The sequence below is a fragment of the Lytechinus pictus genome, chromosome 16, assembly GCF_037042905.1.
Source record: "Lytechinus pictus isolate F3 Inbred chromosome 16, Lp3.0, whole genome shotgun sequence".
Lineage (NCBI taxonomy): Eukaryota > Metazoa > Echinodermata > Echinoidea > Temnopleuroida > Toxopneustidae > Lytechinus > Lytechinus pictus.
The window spans coordinates 11,601,296-11,622,471 of record NC_087260.1 but is presented as its reverse complement, the minus strand read 5'-3'; the positions used below and the strand labels follow the sequence as shown (position 1 = coordinate 11,622,471).

At 35.8% G+C, this 21,176-nt stretch overlaps 1 protein-coding gene across 2 annotated transcripts in view; it reads right to left on the bottom strand.

Annotated features, from left to right (window-relative positions):
- Positions 1 to 299: 299 nt before the first annotated feature.
- Positions 300 to 21,176, bottom strand: part of LOC129278826 (run domain Beclin-1-interacting and cysteine-rich domain-containing protein-like) — a 46,409-nt gene continuing 25,532 nt past the window's right edge. Inside the window, exons 9-20 of one of the 2 annotated variants that reach the window (XM_064111014.1) lie at positions 19,524 to 19,586; positions 18,090 to 18,203; positions 17,420 to 17,616; positions 15,784 to 15,852; positions 14,459 to 14,532; positions 14,026 to 14,090; positions 13,321 to 13,559; positions 9,831 to 9,892; positions 7,210 to 7,363; positions 6,267 to 6,357; positions 3,052 to 3,127; positions 300 to 2,256 (exon numbers count right to left, since the gene is read on the bottom strand). In XM_064111014.1, coding sequence (XP_063967084.1) covers positions 2,190 to 2,256; positions 3,052 to 3,127; positions 6,267 to 6,357; positions 7,210 to 7,363; positions 9,831 to 9,892; positions 13,321 to 13,559; positions 14,026 to 14,090; positions 14,459 to 14,532; positions 15,784 to 15,852; positions 17,420 to 17,616; positions 18,090 to 18,203; positions 19,524 to 19,586 — 1,271 coding nt within the window. In that variant the 3' untranslated portion in view covers positions 300 to 2,189. The remainder of the gene's footprint in view (positions 2,257 to 3,051; positions 3,128 to 6,266; positions 6,358 to 7,209; positions 7,364 to 9,830; positions 9,893 to 13,320; positions 13,560 to 14,025; positions 14,091 to 14,458; positions 14,533 to 15,783; positions 15,853 to 17,419; positions 17,617 to 18,089; positions 18,204 to 19,523; positions 19,587 to 21,176) is intronic. The other variant, XM_064111015.1, reaches the window with a different exon arrangement.

The following is a 21,176-nucleotide window of genomic DNA, read 5'->3' as shown; positions in this document are numbered from 1 at the left end:
CCTAGCAATTTCCATGGTTTCCCAAACAAACAAAACAAAGTTTCTGCTTATAACAGTGTAATTCCAGTGGTCAAAACGACTTGTGTTATTACACAAAAGGATAAATAAGAATAAAGATGATTATATCAACAAAACAGGGGGAAGATCAATTTAATTCCAAACTGATTGTCTTATCAGATGTTTGCAAAGCGTTATATTAAATAGATTAACTTAATACAATATATATAGAAGTAGGTATAATGTAGATGACATAAAGCAATAACAGAAACCGGTAGTCCATAGTCTTCATTGTATTTTTTAGGTTCCATGAGGTGGGGGGGGGGGTATACTGCCTTACTTTGGCAAAAGGAAGCAAGTTACAAAAGTATAGTTTGTTGTAAATAAGCAATGTGTGTTCGTCATTTACATAGGCGTCAATTCAATCTAACAGCATATTTTCTTTGATATCTTTCCATAGAATGATCATTTCTTCCACAAATTTTGCCTGAACGTGCAACATACAAAGGGTGTTTCAGAAACAACAATAACTCAAATTTGGCTGATGTGTCACTTGCTTCCTTTTGCCAAAGTTGGGCAGTATACAACAGAGGGCCAACAAACGTCTGGAAATAATTTCACATAAGTTGATATTAATATTCAACATATAGGACTGATTACATGTATATGCACCAAGAGAGAGGATGAAAACGTTTGGGGTGGCAGTTAAATTCATCAGAGATGTTTACCAGAGTAAATTAAAGGAGAATTAAACTCTTGGAGCAAGTTAGCTTTTGTGAAAGCAGAAAAATCAAAGAATAAGATCAACAAAACTTTGAGTAAAATAGGACTAGCAATAAAAGAGTTATGAGCATTTGAATGTCGAGATCACTAATGCTATGGAGATCCTCCCATTGGCAATGCGACCAAGATCTGTGATGTCACACACGTACAACTCTCCCATTTGGACACTGAAAATATACCCCAAAACATCTCTTTTTGCTCATTCTAATCATATGACAAACGATTCATCAATGATATAATGTTGTGAAACCTCTGTACTTGTCATATCATAAAGAGAACACCTCACCTTGTGATAGACTCTATAAAAGTGAGAATATAAGTGAAATAAGTACTAAAGTAATAAGGGAGTTGTACGTGTCTGATATCACAGATCTTGGTCGCATTGCCGTTGTGAGGATCTACATGGCACTAGTGATCTCAATATTCGAATGCTCATAACTTTCTTATTATTCATTCAATCTTCCTCAAACTTTCAACAGTATGTTTCTTTGATTTTTCTCTTTGATATGGATTCAGCTGGTTTCAAGGGTTTCATTCTCCTTTAAAGATGGGTACTACTGAAACATTATGGGGAGGTTGCATAAAACATTTTACTATAACAAAAGTCTGGTTAAGGTTAAAAACTCAGTTTAGCATTCGATAATCAAGTGAGCACTTGTTCCTTTCTTCTACTGTAGAAATGGATAGGCAGAGTTTCACCATACTGAATACTAACATAATGGAGAACTGGGGGGGGGGGGGTTCACAAAGATTTAAGTTTGACCTACATTTGCTCTTAAATTCCCAGTATAAAAAGCATCTCAGCACTGGTCAGGGTCCCGTTTCATAAGGCTTGTTATAATAACAAAATTGCAATAACAGTTTAAAGCTACTGAAATCCTGCAATTTGATTGGTTGATTCAAAATTTGTCATAGACATTTTGCACTTGTTACTGTAACAAGTCTTTATGAAACGGGACCAAGATCATGCTAAGAAGATACATGTATGCGCTACTGCGTATTAATCAATAGCAATCAAGATTGCGTGTTGCATATCATATGCAGGTCGGCATTTAAGCATGACTCTTAAGTCACACTTAGCTCTTGTGAAACACCCCCCTGGTCTTTATCAGTTGTATGCCGTCTTATCACACAATGAAATCTCATCTTAAATAGATCTAGGGGAAAAGGTAGTTTTAGTATCAAAAAGGTTGTAGAAATTTTGCCCCGTATGCCTTGTTTAGCCCTCGTAAAATGATTGGCTCATTACGCCACTGATCTGACCTTGAAGTGTCCAATATTTTGACTTTGTAAATCTGGTCACCCTGGGTGTTGATGTGGTCTAAGCCTTAAGGTATGAGATATGTCACTAGGATGAATTCCCACCATGGTTATTGAAGGTGAGATGGATAACATGTTATGAGTCACTGTTAGCTGGACGAAGAACTCTGTGGATCTTCATCGCTGGTTTCCGTCTTTACTGCACTCACACCACGTCTAATGAAAAAGAAAAATATAAAAACATAATAAAGAAAACAAGGGAAAAATACAATAATTGGGTTAACTTTAGAATTGAGTTTAGTATATGAGATAGTGACAATCAAAATTTTGACTTTAACAGCCAAAATTAAAGTTCCTATCTAACAAACAAACATTGGCAAACATTATATTTCAGTAACATGTTTTGATCATTGTTATTTTATTATTTCATTCAGTAAAAAACTTGCAATATAAAATCAAAATCAATTTTACGATATTTGAATGTTTCCTCACATTCTGTAAAAGTGAAAATATGATTTAATTTTTTTCACCTAATTAAATTGACATGATTTTTTCTAGTTTTTACAGACAATTAGGGTATTGTATTCATTTACATGTATAAACTAAACATAACATTAAATGGCTTTTATAGTTTTGTTTGCTTTTCAATGCTGGGCAACTGGTGTGCTGGCTCAGTTGGTAGAGCGTCTGTCTCAAAACCAGGAGGTCAGGAGTTCAAGCCCCTGCCGCATCAGACCAAAAGACATTAAATGATGGGAGTTGCTGCGACCCTGTTTGGCGTTCAACTATTAAAGGGATAGAGCAACGTCGATCTGGCACTGCACAGTGGCTGCCAGGCCAATGATTAATTGGGCAAAATTAATTTTTGGAGTATATATATTTTCAGATTTCTATTTTGAACAATGAAATATGGATTTTTCAAAGTGTTGTAACTCTTTAAAATAAGAAGAACCCTCAACGCCTCTATGTCATAAATTAAACATGGTATATCAATGAAAAAACTAGCATTACCTTGCGAGGATGCGTTCACACTTGGGGCACTTGCTTCCTTTCAGGAAACATACCGTATGATAACAGGCCCAGCATTCTGAAAAACACAAAGAATTAAAATAACATAACAACGAACATGAAAAGTAATGTAAGTTACATCAAAATCTACTGAAATATATTCAAAATCTATAATGTACATGTAATTGCTAATAAACATTATCTACTATTAAAATCTATATAAAAAAAAAGGATAGCAATACATATTTTTTTTAAACACAAATGCAAGAAGTCGTAACTGAAGATTAAGAATTTAACTTTGTTGAATTACTATTACCATATATTCATAACAACTTGAAACTTAAATCTATCACTTTTACATTCTTCTCTTTCTTTCCTCTCTTCCCTATTCTTACATTTTTTATTTTGTTTTCTTGGATGCAAAACCAGTTTAAAGGTGCTTCAACCAATCAAGCTTTTAGCTTATGTTGCAACACCTTTGTATGTTCATTATTTACTTGTGTTTTATATAGATTTATATATTATCTGTGTATTCTTTTACATTTTACATTGTGAACATGCATGAATAAATAAATAAATAAATAAGTTATAACTGTCTAAAAACCAGTTTGAACAGAATCCACTAAAATTACTTTAAAAAAATATGTGCTAAATGATTCTGGAAAAATGTGTAATGCTGCGAAATTGACAAAATAAGCAATGTATTCAAGCCAGATGTCGGGTCTTTTTCAGGGCAATACTAAAGGCGACCGCACACCTTACGATTGGTCTGCGACCCGATTTCAGAATAAAATGTAGTAGAATTTGATGCTAATATTGAGACTTGGAATATCTTACTGTGTGATGTTCTAAATCATCGTACAAATACCTATGTTCAAATTTATGACTATGCTATCATCCGTCTTAGAATAAAAGCGAATTTAATACCTAGTCGTAATGACGTCATAGCAGTCGTACGATTGGCCACGATTTGAAACTAATTTGGCCTTTACTCCAAAATAAAGGCTTGCAATCTTTAACAAGTGGAATGCCTCTGGCCGTCTCACCTGCATCACGCGATTCAATATAGCAGCAGTGCTGATTTTGAAAACTACTATAACTCGCACAAGATGTTCAGTGATACTTGGTTACTCTTATTTCCACGTTTTATGAACTAGACCAATACACTTATAGAGATATGATGGCAATTCAACAAATACCCCCAACGTGGCCAAAGTTCTTTGACCTTACATGACCTTTGACCTTGATCATGTGACCTGAAACTCGCACAGGATGTTCAGTGATACTTGATTACTATTATGTCCAAGTTTTATGAACTAGACCAACACACTTTCAAATTTATGGCTGTAATTCAACAAATACCCCAATTTGGCCAAAGTTCATTGACCCTAAATGACCTTTGACCTTGATCATGTGACCTGAAACTTGCACAGGATGTTCAGTAATACTTGATTACTATTATGTCCAAGTTTCATGAATCAGATCCATAAACTTTCAAAGTTATGATGGTAATTCAACAGATACCCCCAATTCGGCCAAAGTTCATTGACCCTAAATGACCTTTGACCTTGATCATGTGATGTGAAACTCATGCAGGATGTTCAGTGATACTTGATTAACCTTATGTATAAGTTTCATGAACTAGGTCCATATATTTTCTAAGTTATGATGACATTTCAAAAACTTAACCTTAGGTTAAGATTTTGATGTTGATTCCCCCAACATGGTCTAAGTTCATTGACCCTAAATGACCTTTGACCTTGGTCATGTGACATGAAACTCAGGCAGGATGTTCAGTAATACTTGATTAACCTTATGGCCAAGTTTCATGAACTAGGTCCATATACTTTCTAAGTTATGCTGTCATTTCAAAAACTTAACCTCAGGTTAAGATTTGGTGTTGACGCCGCCGCCGCCGTCGCCGTCGCCACCGCCGTCGGAAAAGCGGCGCCTATAGTCTCACTCTGCTATGCAGGTGAGACAAAAATGGTTATATTAGTATTCTTTCAATTAATTTTAACCTCAAATAAAATGATATATTCCATTCACATTTTCAGAAAATGATCAAAATGCGATTTGTTCCAAAATCGGATCGCGAACAGTCGTAATGTGTGCGGTGGCCTTAACACACTGTCCCACATGTGCTTATCTATGTTGGTGATCTTAAGAGTAGTCATTTTTTTTTCAGCTTAGATTTGGTGATTCACAGAGTTAGGTTATATCAAAAAGGTAAATACCAGTTGTGGTAACGATCTAAAAATGAGCTTGAACAGAATACAATAAAATAATCACCAAAGCATTTGTATGTATGTGCTCAATGGCTCTGAAAGAAAATGCGTACAATTGCTGACAATTGAGCAAAATGAGCACAGCATTCCATTAAATGTCAAGTCTTTTCGAAGCAATATTTATACACTGTCCCACATATACGTTTATGTGTTAGTGACCATCAGAGCTATCGCTTTTCAGCTAAGATTTCATGATTTTGCAAAGTTAAGTTATGTTAATGTACCAGATCTACAATGTAGATCTATGATGATACATGTATGTGAAGATTCACCTTGATCTTAAAGACTTCCTCATGAAATAATCGTTTGACGCAAATACATTTAAAGGGGAATCCAGCCTTGGCCATAAAATGTTGTGTTGGGAAGGAGAAAAATAAATAAAAGAGAATGGTGAAAGTTTGAAAGAAATCGGACAAGCAATAAGAAAGTTATAGCTGCTTTAAAATTGAGATCACTAATAGTATGTAGATTTCAAATTGGCAACTGGGTAAGTAAATTATGACAAGGGGCAAGGACAACTTTCCCATAGGCCATGTACTTTATTATCAGGGATTTGTGGTTTTCTCCTAAGTACCCATTCCCCTGGGGCAGTAATCTAAATATAACCCAGGTAGTATATTGTTTAATGTCCTCATGAAAGAAAAACATAATTCGAAATAAAACTTTTGGGAAAAATGACATTTTAGCCATAATATGTATTGGAGTACATGGAAGAGTAGTCCTTGCCTTACATCACTATGACATCCCATATGCGGCCAATTTGAAGTCTCCATGAGCATAGTGATTACCAATATTTACAACTTTTAAAAATTCATAACTTTCTTGTTGTTTGTCCAATATTGTTCGAACTTTCACCTATCAACTTGTCTGATTTTTCTTTTTCTTATAAAAACAAGTTTTTATTTGGGTTTGATTCCCCTTTAAACTTACCTAAACACTGGAAAGTAGAGTTGAGTTGGAATGGAAAGATGATATCATCTTTATTGCACAATTCACAAACGAAGCCCTTGGCTTGACACAGCTGAAAGAATAAACAATTTTAATAATAAAAGACATATGTAAACTAGAATTCCCTTTATATGATTATCTGAATGATCTCTGCAACATCAGCTAGGAGAGTAAATATTTCCCAAAAAAATCCAGGCAAATATTGATACCTTCATCATTTCTATTAATTTCAAGAGAAAACTTGAATATTAAATAGCAGAGAAAGAGAAGTTGGGAACCCACTTAAAACAACTTTTCAACTGAAACTACAAGAAAACAAATATAATAAAAGTGTTTGTGCTTCTCTTTGTTATCTCTACTATGAAATTTCCTTTGGGGGTATGTTGCCAAATTCTAAATACATAAAGCTACTTTCTGACATGTAATTGTGTGCATGTGGTTCAAGGCTGGTCCTTCATACAGTCACTCACTATATGAAAGCACCATCCATAGAGCAACTTGGCAATGGTCGGCAAACCAGACCTTCGGTTTTCACAATTCGCATAGTGCATAATGCATAGTCTGAAGAAGTGAGACTAGATTCACTGTGTACAGTGGCTGCCTCTTATATTGGACACAGACAGATTTTGGAGTCTAGTCTTCACTCCAGACATGGTATAATTACTTAAAGTGTCAAATTTAAGTCTGTGCTTACAGACTAACTTAACAATACCATTAAATGTACATTATGAAACTGCCATTTACTTTTCTTCAGTCATTTCCATCTTTACGAAACTAAGATTGAGTGTAAAACTACATTCATTCCGTTGATGCACCAACTGCAGTTGGAGCTAAGGCCAGTGAAATAACAATACTGCACCTCGGAATAGATATCTCAATAGAGGGCGCTATACAAATGCCTATTATCGTTATCATTATTCATTACCTGACACTGGCTAACATGAGTAACACCATCGAGAACCAGTTGAGCGAGGGCTTTCTCCATCTCCCCGCTGCGTACGTTGATAAGGTCACTTAACGAGTAGAGGTCAGGCTGGCCCATCCAGTGGCCGGGCTGACTGTCGTATGATGCTTTCAAACTGAAAAAAAAAAAAAAAAGTAACTTTTGTAACATAATACAGATTCACTTGCATACATGTAAGTCAGCCTTCCACCAGGATCTAGCTAGGAATTCCGGTGGGTGATACAAAATTGTTCTTTATGAAATTATGAACTCGGTTGTATTTGTTAAAGATCTCTTTTTATTTGTTTATATTTGTTGTTGTTTGTATATCCAAAGGAACTGTTGTTGGGGTAGCGCCATGAGCGTCTCTGGACGGTGTGTGCGCTCAACAAGATATTACAATTATTATTATTATTCGAGAAGTAAAAATTTGCAGAAGTCCATGTAACATATATGCAACATATTGCATTATACTTCTAAGTTGAAATTTCTCTAAGTCAGAGTTTCTCCAAAGGCGAACAGATTTCAGTGGTTTAAAAAAATTGACTTTCTAAAGGCAAAGTTATTGTACTCAAAATGATAATGATGATAATATTGGGTATATTTTTAAAGAACACATATCCCTCCCAAAACATGACTAAGCTACATGTGCATGTTTTGTTGCATATGTCTACAGATCTCTATTGAAAGAACAGATATAGAACTTTCACACAAAACGCAATATTAAACTAAATGAATAACAAAGAGTACCCATCATGCATAATGCAAGCTACATGTATGTATACAGAATCTATACAGTTTAACAAGTACAAATTATAAGATTACAAAATACCAAAACCTTTAGTTCATGAGTGCCCCCAAAAAGGCAATTTAATACATGTAGGTACATTGTAGGCTTGCCTAAATGTTTTTTTTTTTTATAGGACATGATTCCTTCTGTATATATTCCAATGAGAAACTGTTTTTATGGAACCCTTGACCAATGGCTGCTATATAAATCTGGTTTGAATATAATCCTCATGGCAATTTAATAAACAATAAATATATTAATTGAATGACACTTTCACCATTTTAATCAATCAGACAAGAATTTCATATCCACATTTTCTACGAAAAACAACGATTAATCACAACCTGAATACATTGATTTGTTTAAATGGTTTCCAACACACAGCTTGAATAAATGATAATAATCATGATAACAGAAAATAACTCATATGAAAGCTACATGTAGTGTCTTGCTGAAGGACATCTGTGCTGTAACTGAACACCAAGAAATAATATGAATACACCATAAATTACACTAATAACCAGAGTACATGGCTGATATATTTGTAGACACATGTGGTAGTTTTATACATGTGGGTCATTTTCTCAGGTTCGAGACATTTAACATGTAGCTAATAGAAACAGAATCGATAAAAATTGTTTCAAACAGAGAGAACAATCTTTTTTAAATTTTCAATTTCCTTTAAAAAAAGAAAATTTATAACAAAGTTCTCTATTGAAACAAATCTAAAAAAAGATATTGGAAATGAATTTGAAAATTGTCCATAATTATGATTTCATGTTTAATTATCTTTGCAAAATAGAACTCAGAGGGGGGGGGCACTTTGTCTTTGTATCCAATTATCACTGAGTGTAGTAGATTTTTGGGTCAGTTTTGCTGTAATACAATATTTTCTTGTCTTTGGTTGTTTTTATTTCTTTTATCTTGATACAAGAATGACACCTATATGTATTTCTTCAAACCACTTGGAATTTAACAATATATACATGCATAAGCACCCCGGGATAAGCACATCCAAATCACACGAATAAACAAGCATGGTAGACATATCATTCTACAGAGACAGTGTACAAACATAGCATCTCACCTTCTAAACAAGTCCAAAATTCATGTGATAAAATTGGGATTGAAAAATGTTAAATCAATTGATAAAAAATAAAACTTAATGAATGGCTCAAGGATGGTATAAAGTGGTGTCACTCACCCCTCCCCACCATACTTTTCAGATGATAATGTAATAAATTATCTCATTGTATTTATATTAACGACAGACTGAACCCATACCCTTTATACTATAACCATTAATACACAGACCATACCCATTGATGCACATAACTTTTCATTAAAAAAATCAGAATTGTATTTTATTTTAAGAAATATATGATTACCAATACAGGTACCAATCAATATTTGATAAACAGTACTATTTGAAAGTGTACTATAAACCTTTTTCTTAAACTTTGCTAATGAAAAATTGTATGAATTTGTAGAGTTTAGCAGAAATCATTTTTCATTCCAGTCTGCATATATTACAGACTGCATGATCAAAGTGTTGCATCCACGGTATGGCAACAAAGACCTCTCAAATAAACAAGGTGAATATTCAATTTCATTATCGAAAATCTGCAACGACTCAAAAGGAATGTTCAATACATGTAGCTCAATGTACCTTACTACAATTGCACAAGAATTGAAAATTTTATGACACAACACACAAACACATCCTTGTGTTTCAGATCTTCATCATCATCACATTCCCAAATGGTAAAAAAATGTTATTTCAATACACATAAGACGAGGTTAATCCACTCACCTGTCACACAGTCTACACGTCTTAAGGAAATCTTTCAGGAAGAATAATTGTGTTCGCAAATCCTGTATATTAATATAAATAAGGTAGAATAGCATATTTAGTATTCAATATCAATCTACATGTATATTCATTATCAAGAATTACCATTTAAAGAAGAGGTAACTGCATTATATCAATCCTTTTCATACAATAATGTTCTTTTAAAACATATTGTGAGCATATTCAATGAAATTATAACTTCAACCATAATGATATTTTTTCATATTTTCATACGGGCAAGATTAATCTTGACAGCTTGCATTTGCTTGACTTTCCTATAGAGGGTCGGGTTCATGTTAACCACGTTAAAGACTGGATCAGGCTGGATCTTGGACAATTATTCCCTCATACAATGCCCAAAAATATATATGTCCATAAACACTGCATTTTTGTTTCTAGATGAGCAGAATTTAACTTGACAGCCTGTATACTTGGCGTTCTTACAGAAGAAAGGGAGTGGTCTACCACCTTGAAGAATATAATGACCCTGGTCCTTGGACAATCTTGTCCCTGGATAAAATGCCTAATAAACATATGCCCAACACCAGGGAGTTTTCGCTCCGCAACATACGACAGGTTCAAGAACAGAGAAAATGTATTGTCAAATGCCCTTCACAGGGTTCCCAGCTTTTCAAGAAAACAAAATCCCTGATGAAGTTTAAAAATTCCCTGAAGAGTATTCAAACCCATTCCCAGTTTCGCATGTTTTCTAAGTTGTTGCAGAGAATTACATGTATTTTCAGTATAAAAACAATAATGTAAAACTATTACATGTAGTACTGCCACAACCAATCATTCAATGGATGTTGTTTTGATATTCAACAAATTACAAGAGTCTGATTACCGTGCTTTCGACTTTTGGGCCGATCGAAATTCACTGATTTTTCTCTCAGTTGAGGCATTTTCCCCTGATTTGAGGTATTTTTAGAGTTTTTGAGAGTTTCCTCGCCGACTGGTTAATGAATGACCTTAAACCCCACATTGATTCATCGCAGTTTGGCAATATAAGAGGGAGTTCTGTTAACCACTATCTTGTCTCTATGCTGGACGTCATCTATAAGAATCTTGAGCAACGTGGATGGTATGCCAACATCTGCACTATTGACTTCACCAAAGCATTTGACCTTGTGAATCATTCGAAGGTCATTGAGTTGATCCTTCAATAATACCGATTGTTTGTAGTTTTCTGTCCGACCGTCACCAAGTGGTCCGACACCAGGGACAGACATCCAATCCGATGAGCCTGTCATGCGGAGTGCCTCAGGGTACTAAGTTGGGACCGATTCTTTTCCTTGCTCTTGTTAACGATGCTGCCCTATCTACACCATATAGATGTAAGTATGTCGACGACCTGAGTTTGGTAGATGTATTATCTACAAATCAGCAAAGTAACATCCAGGATCACGTTGATGAACTCGGGGAATGGTGCGCCTTAAATGACGTCACGCCAAAGCCTGAAAAATGTCAAGTTATGCAGGTGTCTTTCTTGAAGAATCCTCCTCCCATGTTGGATATCACCATCGCAGATGTTCACCTTAAACACGTTGATTCTCTGACACTACTCGGTGTAGTGATTCGTTCAGATCTGAAATGGGACGATCAGGTCCAACAGATGACATCACGGGCTGCGCGGAGACTTTACATTCTGTGTGTTCTAAAGAAATTCGGAATCGACAAGCATGATCTTGTGACCATCTACAAAGCTTACATCCGTCCTCTTGTAGAGTTTGGTGTCCCTGTTTGGGGCTCAGGAATTACGAAGAAGCAGAGTGATGCAATTGAACGGATCCAAAAACGTGCGATTTGTTTCATTGTGTACCCGTCTCCCCTCTCATATGCACAACGGCTTGCTCTTTTTAAGTTGCCTATGTTGTGTGAGCGCAGGAAAGATCTTCTTCTGCGATTTGGACGTGGTCTTCTGAAATCTGATCGCCATCGTGTCATGCTACCGGACACTCGTCAAAGCATCTCTAATCGTAGTTCAGGATTAAGAAATGCTCCTCTACTCCACTTGGCATGTTTCAAAACCCAACGATACAAGAACTCTGCGATTCCCTCCTTAACTAGAATGCTAAATTCCAACATGTAGTTTTATGCTAATAATCAGTATGTTGTGTATGCCAATAATATCCATCTCTGTTTATCTCTAAAAAATATATAATTGTATTTGGTGAAATAATACACGTTTTTACCCTCATTTTTTTTTCTTTCATATGCTTGTTTGCTAGATAAGTTATCACTTGATGTTTCTAACTATTAAAGAAAAAAAATTAATAAATTCCGTATTCATAAACAAGTTTACAAAAAAAAAGTAATATTACGGCTATTAAACACCGTAAAACAATATCACAATTAAATACGAAGATAAAATTCTTAAATTCCTGAGAATTTAATTGAATATAGATGTTTCTTTTTGTTTCATTTTTCATCAATTTGAATAACATCTAACTCGGCCAATTGGATATACATGCAATATAATACTACATTATGTAGTTTATCTAGCTAATCATGACTTATGTGTTTGATGATTATGATAATGATATTGATCTCTATGTAAATGGTAACTGTTAAATGGTAAGGATTATAATAATATAGCATAATAATACATGTAGTGACGATATTTTTATATACAGTGATAATAATGATATAATCTATAATAATACAATTTACAGTGCTCTATGCCTTATTTTCCGTATGTCAGATGTCCCACATTAGCCTTAAAATTATATTTTAAAAACATAATTCCATATTTATTTCTCAATGTGAACCTTCCACTTTGCGATTTAATTTTATATCCCAATCTCAACCTTCTTCACAACTTACAGATTTGTTTATTGAATTTAGTGCATGTATTTCAGTTATCATTACCATATTATAGCTTTTATTTATAAATATCTTTGGAATATATTTTTTAACGTGCTCTCATCTATAATTTCCTTGTAAGTGCAATATACCAACATCAATTAATTAATTGTTACTTTACATTATTTGACTATTTCATTTCACTTATGTAACTATGAAAGTTATGTTTACATTGTAATCTTTGATTGTATCAGTCTCCCGACTGTTTTTACCAAGGAAGTTTTTGTACAATAAACCGAAATGAATGAATTTTAAAATAAAATTCCCTGATTTTTCCCCGACTGGAAAAAAGTACAATGATTTTCCCTGATGGGCTGGGAACCCTGCTTCATGACAAAGAGCAATCAAGAAGTCTTTGTCGAAAATTGGTGAATCAAAACAGCAGTTTCATTCTTAACTCCGAACATTCATCATAGTTGCAATTCTTCGTCAGCTCCGATGAAACTGCTGTTCCGGTTCACTAATTTTCGACAAAGCCCTCCCAGCTGTTCTTTGTCATTTGATGGGCATTTTCAAGGCATTTACCGTTCTTGAACCTGTTGTGCGTCACAGAGTGAAAACTCCATATTTTTATGCGGACATGACTAACCTTGACAGCTTGCATTTGCTTGACTTTCCTGTACAGAATAGGGTTGACGTCTACCACATTGAAGACGGGATCAGTCTGGATCTTGGACAGGAGCTCTTGCGAGAAGTTGGACACCGGGTAACGACTAAAATCCCACTTCCTCAGGATACGACTAGGGATGGGGGAGGATGCATTGGTATGGCAGCACTGGCAGAAGTACTTTCCCAGGTACTCGCAGTACCGCAACCGCTTCAGGAAACCTGATGGGGATGAAAGACGATGATGGAGAAATGGTCTTTCACAGTTTCTTGTACTACAAAATTTTCACTCAGCGACAGACAAAGGGTTCAAGAATGTAGAAAATGTATTGTCATATACCCTTTGTCGAAAAATTGGTGAATCAAAACAGCACTTTCGTCCTTGACTCTGAAAGAATTACATATTTGCAATTTTTCGTCAGCTTCGAAACTTGAGACTAAACTGCTATTTCTAGTTCACCAATTTTCGACATAGACCTCCCAGCTGTCCTTTTATTTTTGATGGGCACTTTCAATTCATTTACATATTTTCTTGATCTCTTGGTACGTCATGGAGCGAAAACTCCCTTCAGACATTAGGATGTAATTGTTAAGTTTGTGCACAACTATGGAAAGCCAGTAACACCATCATTTATAATTCATACAACCATTCAATGTGATTAGAAGGAAAAAGAATGGAAGGTCTTACCCCTTTCTGCCTTCATTCCGCAACCAGCACAGCGGAAGTTCTGCTTGGCAATGAGCTGTTTCCGTCTGGAGGGAAAAGAATGAGAACATATTAATCTTAAAAGAGCGCAAAATTGAACATGTTGACCACTGAATATTATATTTTCTGTGGTCATGGTGTCTGTTTGATATAGCTATGTGGAAAGCCACACATTTGAAACTGATATGGCACCTACGTTAAAGCAGTTAAAGATGACCATCTTTTGAGGAAATTATTCCTAAATATCACAAGAGGAATTTCAAAGCTCACATTGTCTATTTACACCTTCAGATGACTGGGTTGATAATAATTATATGTGAACTGCTTAAAGACACATGTATCAATCCAATGTCTGAAGTAAAATATAAAAGTGGAATATTAATGATATTGAATGATTCAATGATTATGTTCTTACTTTGGAGGAGGGTGAATACTGAACACTATTTGAGGTCGAGGAGGGGCCCATTCAAGGTTTCCACGGAGACGCATCTATGTGAAAATCATAAAAACACAGAAAGAGGCATTAGACAACATACACTCAGAACTGTTTCATAAGTAATGCAGTATACACAACCTCATCTATCCAAAGCTAACAATCTAAGAAATACATGTAGACAATATTTTGAATATCACGTTTATACTTTGAATATCACGAGGAGGCACGATAGCTCAGTCGGTAGAGCGGGGGTTTTGGATTCTGGTGACCCGGTTCGATCCCCACTTGGTGCGCTAGTGCCCTTTGGTAAGGCATTAGATAAGAATACCAGGTCCCTCGGAGAGGACCTTAAGCTGTCAGTCCTCTGGTTGCTTGCGTACAAACATTCATGCTTTCTTAGCAATCATGTAAAAAAATCACCACCACCATATTGAAATATTCCTCCATTTAATCAAACAGCTTAATCACAGAAGAGTAAAATAATCATCAAATTGTTCAGTTCAAAACTATTTGATGTATTTCCTTACTAGGGAAAAATGACAAATTGGTGAGGAAGAATAAGCAATGGCATTGAAGAATGAATTTTCCAATTATAAATATCATTCAATTACAATAAATATGAAAAAATAGGCACACTACATTAGCAACTCAGCTAATAGCTACCCTGGGTCAATTATACATGTAGCTATCACTTTTGTTATCATCATAATTATTATCATTGTTGTTGTTGTTGTTATTGTCATCAATATTATCATTTATTATTATTGGTGCTGTTATTACTACTAAAATTTATGTAAAAGCGACTTTACATTGACAAATCATGGGGAAATCAAGGCTAATCTAGAAAAACAGAGAAGGGATTCAAGTCTTTCACTCGGCTGCATGCCTGGGGTGTTAAGTAATAGACGCCGGCGTGTCTGGGAGGTCTAATCTTAGGAGAGCAATAGTTAGTAGACTAACCAACCAGAAGTAAACTGCATGTTTTCGCTTTGAAACATGTAACTCCACAGAGGTTATTCATTTTGCTTTAGCAATCAAGAGGCCTGCTATGAGTCTAGGAATTGGGATTGTTGGAAGCTAGAACTGCGACGACCCGAAGTAAATAACCATCGGTCAAATTTGTGTGCTGTCCGAATTTTATCGCATTAGTCCAACGGGCGCTCATGACGGACGGATTATATTATGCAAGTCAATTGGCCTTTTGCAAATTTCGTATTGATTCAATTTCCCCATGATTTGTCAGTTGCCAGGCCCTTTAATATACATTGTACATAACATTGTACATAAGATCACATTGTACTCACATTTTTATAGAGGTCAGCATTTTCACCATCATCGGGAGATATGGGAACTGACTTGGGTAAAGGCAAGAGCTGCAAGATAGAATTATATTCAATTAGAATCAAAGATTACCCAGATTAACACAAGACGTAAAGACAGAATAGCATTTAGACCAAGTTACGTCTAATAGAATAGCAGACCAAATGGGCCTGTGGCCCGATTTTGAAATCAAACATAAAATTTTATGCGAGTATTGAAACATGGAAAATATTACTTTGTTAAGTTCTAAATCATCGTAAGAATAAAATCTGTGACTATGCTACCATTCTTAATATAAGATAGCCCTAAAGAATAGAATATCCAGTTATGATGATTTCATAGCAACCACACAATTGGCTACGATTTGAAACCAACTTGGCCCTTACTACAAAATAAAGGCTTGCAATCATCTAAAATTGTTATATTAGTATCCTAACATTTAATTTGAACCTCCAATAAAAAAGACACTTTCTATTCACATTTCAGAAAATAAAGCAAAATACGATTTGTTCCAAAATCGGATCGTGGACCAGTCGTAAGGTGTGCGGAGGAATTAAGACTGGTTCCTTGACACTTGCTCCGGAGACAATTGCTCCGCTGTAAATTCCATAAACTATTAATGAATGGCCTGGATATTATACAAATATATCAGGCTTTGAGAAAGTATAGTGGGAATTGTTTATCCGAGGTTGGACTGGCAATTACTATAATAGTTAGATATATTGCCAGTTCAACCGAGGATCAATAAGTCCCACTATACTTTCGAAGGAAATGCCTGATATATTTGTTTTATATCCCTCTTTAACTTGTAGACCTAATCCTTGCTGATGTGTAACCAATCTAGATCAATTCTAGCGTTACCGGACCTAGACCTAGGGTGATCAAGCAAATGCTGACCAGTTCCTAGGTAGGCTGCGCGCGGCTTCTACCCAACTGCAATAATGAGAGGTCCGTTGCGCTGCGCCGCTGCAATTCCACTCTGTCTCAAGATAATTTTGTAAGCGCGCAGGATTTTGACTCACCTACGGTATCCTGTATGTATGAATGGTCGTCATGGAATATATTTCCTGCATGATAATCTAGACCCAATCCTTCACAGACTTTTCAGATTGAGTAAGTAATTTGAGCGAGAGCTTTTTACATTAGACCCGTATTATTTATTTATTTATTTTGCAGATAAACGGTACGGATCTCTGACCTGGATATCCAGGAAAGTCAGGGAGCATGCGCAGTTAAGAATTGGGAGAAAATATCGAGCATGAGCAGTTCTGCGCATGAAAGTATATATCAAAAAATATTCGGAGCTAGAAGGAAACTATACGGAGCTGTTTGTAGCGATGTGTTTTCCTAGTTAAATTATACTTTGTCACATGATCACGAATTGACCAATCGTTTATCTAGAATACTCAAGAGTATTCATAAGAGGGATATAAAACTCTATACACTACCTTAAACCTAAACCTAACATAAAACCCTATTACAACCCTAAATCTAAGATGAAATAGAGCCTGGAGCAATTGTCGCAGGAGCAAATGTCGTGTCACCCTTTAGACTATCTAGGACAAAGACCAACTGCTTGTAAGCCAAGTAAATATAAACCATTATAAACCATTGGCATACCTGTTGTGGGGCATCTTTTTCAGACACCAACCATTCTAATTCTGATGCAGCCGGGAGCTGTCGGAAAGAGAACTTCTTGATGAGGGAAAGTGCTATGGATTCCGCAGAGAGTTGGTGGGATGAGGAAGGCTCTATCTTAGTAAGTGGTATGACCGTCTCGATGGGGTGCATCTTGTTCGCTTTCTTCAGATCGGCATCTGAAATTTAAGAACACATATGAAGGGAACCAATTGGTAAAGTGTTTTGAAAGGGTTATAATGTTTGGGGAATTCATTAAAATTTAGCATAAATTTTGTATGTTAATTTGCACTTTGTTGACAAATTATAGCCATGTACTTTTGACAATCAAATGCCTCAAATTGGTAATCAACATCTGCCGAACATTCGATTAGTGCAAAATGTTGATCAACTGATCGAATGCATCGCATATTCAGAGTTATACTCCCCGGTTGGTGTTTCATAAAGCTGTTCGTAAGATACGAATGACTTTAGGCACGACTGGTGATCCTTTCTTGTGCTAAGTGACATCCCTATATAAATGATTTATGACCTAAGAAAAGGTTCCAGTCGTGCATAAAGTTGTGCGTAACTTTACGAACAGCTTTATGAAACACCCACCAGGCCTAGAAGAGTCGGAACCACTACACCACGATATCATAGATCCTCTCACCTGAATAAAGCGAGCCAAGTGATGCAGTCAGACCTTTTGTCTTCATAGCAACCAGATTGGTGTCCAAAGAAGTATCCGTCACTACAAAGTCATCGGCTTCTTCCATTGATTCCTCTGTGGTTGCAAGAAACAGAACATGGTCATTACAAGTGGAGAAAGAGACAGATAGAGACACTCAGACAGTGGGTAATTGCATGATTTACAAACATGCACATGTACAGTTTAAATGCATGATTGTATTGCACAACAACACATAAATACAACTTTGAAATTCTATGAAGAAATCATTAGAAATACATAAAAGGATTAAATATAAAAAATTTATGTTGACTGCAAAGTGTGTATATAACAGAGTACTTGAAATTCACCAGCTGTACTAAAGCTCATGAACAACTGAATATCTATATACGATGCAATACTGACATCACAAAGAATCAAACAATATAAAGTTTTGTAGAATTTACAGGGGATACAATAAGCATCATGCCAGCTAATTAACATGACATTATTATCAGACATGTCATAGTATGCATGCAATACAACAGACTATAAATCCTTATTATCATTATTACCATTGTTGATCTTGTTATAATTGTTAGCATCACTATCATCATCACTATCATCATCATCACCATCATCATCATCATCATCATCATCATCACCATCATCACCACCACCATCATCATCATCATCATCACCATCATCAATATCATCATCATCACATCATCACCATCACCATCATCATCATCCCCATCATCATCATCACCATCATCATCATCACCATCACCACCATCATCATCATCATCATCATCATCTTCATCATCATCACCATCGTCATCATCACATCATCACCATCACCATCATCATCATCATCATCATCCCCATCGTCATCATCACATCATCACCATCATCATCATCACCATCACTACCACCACCACCATCATCATCACTATCATCATCATCATCATCATCACCATCATCATCACCATCATCATCATCATCATCATCATCACCACCACCACCACCACCACCACCACCATCATCATCATCATCATCATCACCATCATCATCATCATCATCATCATCATCCCCATCATCATCATCACATCATCATCACCACCACCACCACCACCACCACCATCATCATCATCATCATCATCATCATCATCATCATCATCTTCATCATCATCAACATCATCATTATTAATATCATTGTTATCATTCCCATTATTTTTACCAATGTTATCATTATCAATATCATTACAATTTTTTATTATCATTACTATGGTATTATCATCATTAATATCATAAGTAATTCTGCGCTTTCCCCATTAGACCCAAGACACTTGGGGCAAAAGGGATCAAACTTTCAAGGACAACACCAAACAGGGATCAGACAATGAGGGATCGGATAAAACCGTACAATCAACAAACCTGAATCGGACAGAAATTGGGGTGAATCCGTGCCATCATGCTCTGGGCTCCAAATATCACAATCTACATAACATGTAATGGTTTCACATGACAAACATGCACACAGCAAAATGAGGAGTATATGACATATGTACACAAGGGGGGGAAGTGATGAGGAAAAGACAGAAAATGAAATGGATGTACATGGACATTGTGATGAAGAGAGACAAAGAACATATACAGTAAAATAAAAACACAAAAAGAGTTCGAAATAACGAAATGAAAGCACCGAGGAGTTACGGAGTATACATGTATGACATGTATGACAAAAGAAACAAGGAAATATTCAGTTAGCTCATATATTGCAAATTATCAGTACACCCAAGTGCCATTTGTAAGGAAATCGAATTCGATACAGTTAATGTATTTGCATGCATGTATATTCCACATCAGCAATCACTTTTGAATAGATTTTAATAATAAAATGACACACAATAAATAATTTAATAATATAAATAAGATACTATTGCAGGCCTTACAATCTTTAGGGCATGGTCACTTCTCTATAGGGTGCATTTCCATCTAGTACAGATGGTATTGGAAACATTTTTAAAAGGGCGCAAGACCTCTCTATTTGAGAGGGGCATTGAGGATAGTCAAAGGGCATCCAATGATCGCATGGCCATGATTAACTGAAGTCCTCCCGTTCATGGGTAGTGGAATCCGGGGGCTGGACTTCAGCCCCTCCCCCAACTTTTTTTCCAAGACTCTGTACAAATCACGTTTAACAATGAAAATCTGATTGCGATTTCTTTTATGGTCAGCCCTCACCCCCCCCCCCCCCACTTTGAAAACCGTTCCATGACTCCTGCTGTAGAACTTGTAACAATGAATTGACTGGTGAGAAACCGAAATCTGTCCTTGACAAAACTTGGTCTACAAACAAACAGTTGGTCCACTTCTAAGATAATCTTATACCACATGGCTATTAAAGTCTACTCTCAACTTGGTCTGACTGCCATTTGGCCTCCACTTTAATAACTTGGTCTACTTATCATTTTTTACTTCGTAAAATACAATTCGAAATGGTGGTGTCAGTTGTAACAAGGTCCAAAACCATGGACTATGCAGATTTCTTGTATTATCACGCTTTATTCAAGCATGCATTTAGCGGCCTTTAACCAAAATGGGCAAATGGACTTCTCTAAAAGTAAGCGATGAAATAGTGTATTCTTCATGTAAACAAAATCTGCATAGACCATGCTTTTATATTTAGCATGGTACAATAGAAACCTCTTTTGAGACAAAACAAGCCCATATTCTCTCAAGAGGTTTTAATTGTACCATGGTATTAAACCATGGACTGTGCAGAATTTTGTACATAAGTATGCTCATTTCATCGCGTACACTGAGAATAATCCAATTAAATGCATGCTTTTGGCAAAGGGTGCTTGAAAGGGAAGCGCGATAAAATGTACAAGAAATCTGCATAACACATGGTTTAGTACTGTGGTACGATTCAAATCTCTTTTGAGAATATGGGCCAATGAGTTTAGCGTCAGTGGAAATTATACAAAACAGTAACAGGCCAAATGGCAATAAGACCAAATGACAAAATGGTTGTAGACGGGGATTAGACCATGAGGGATGAGATCGAACGGAAGGTAAACGAAT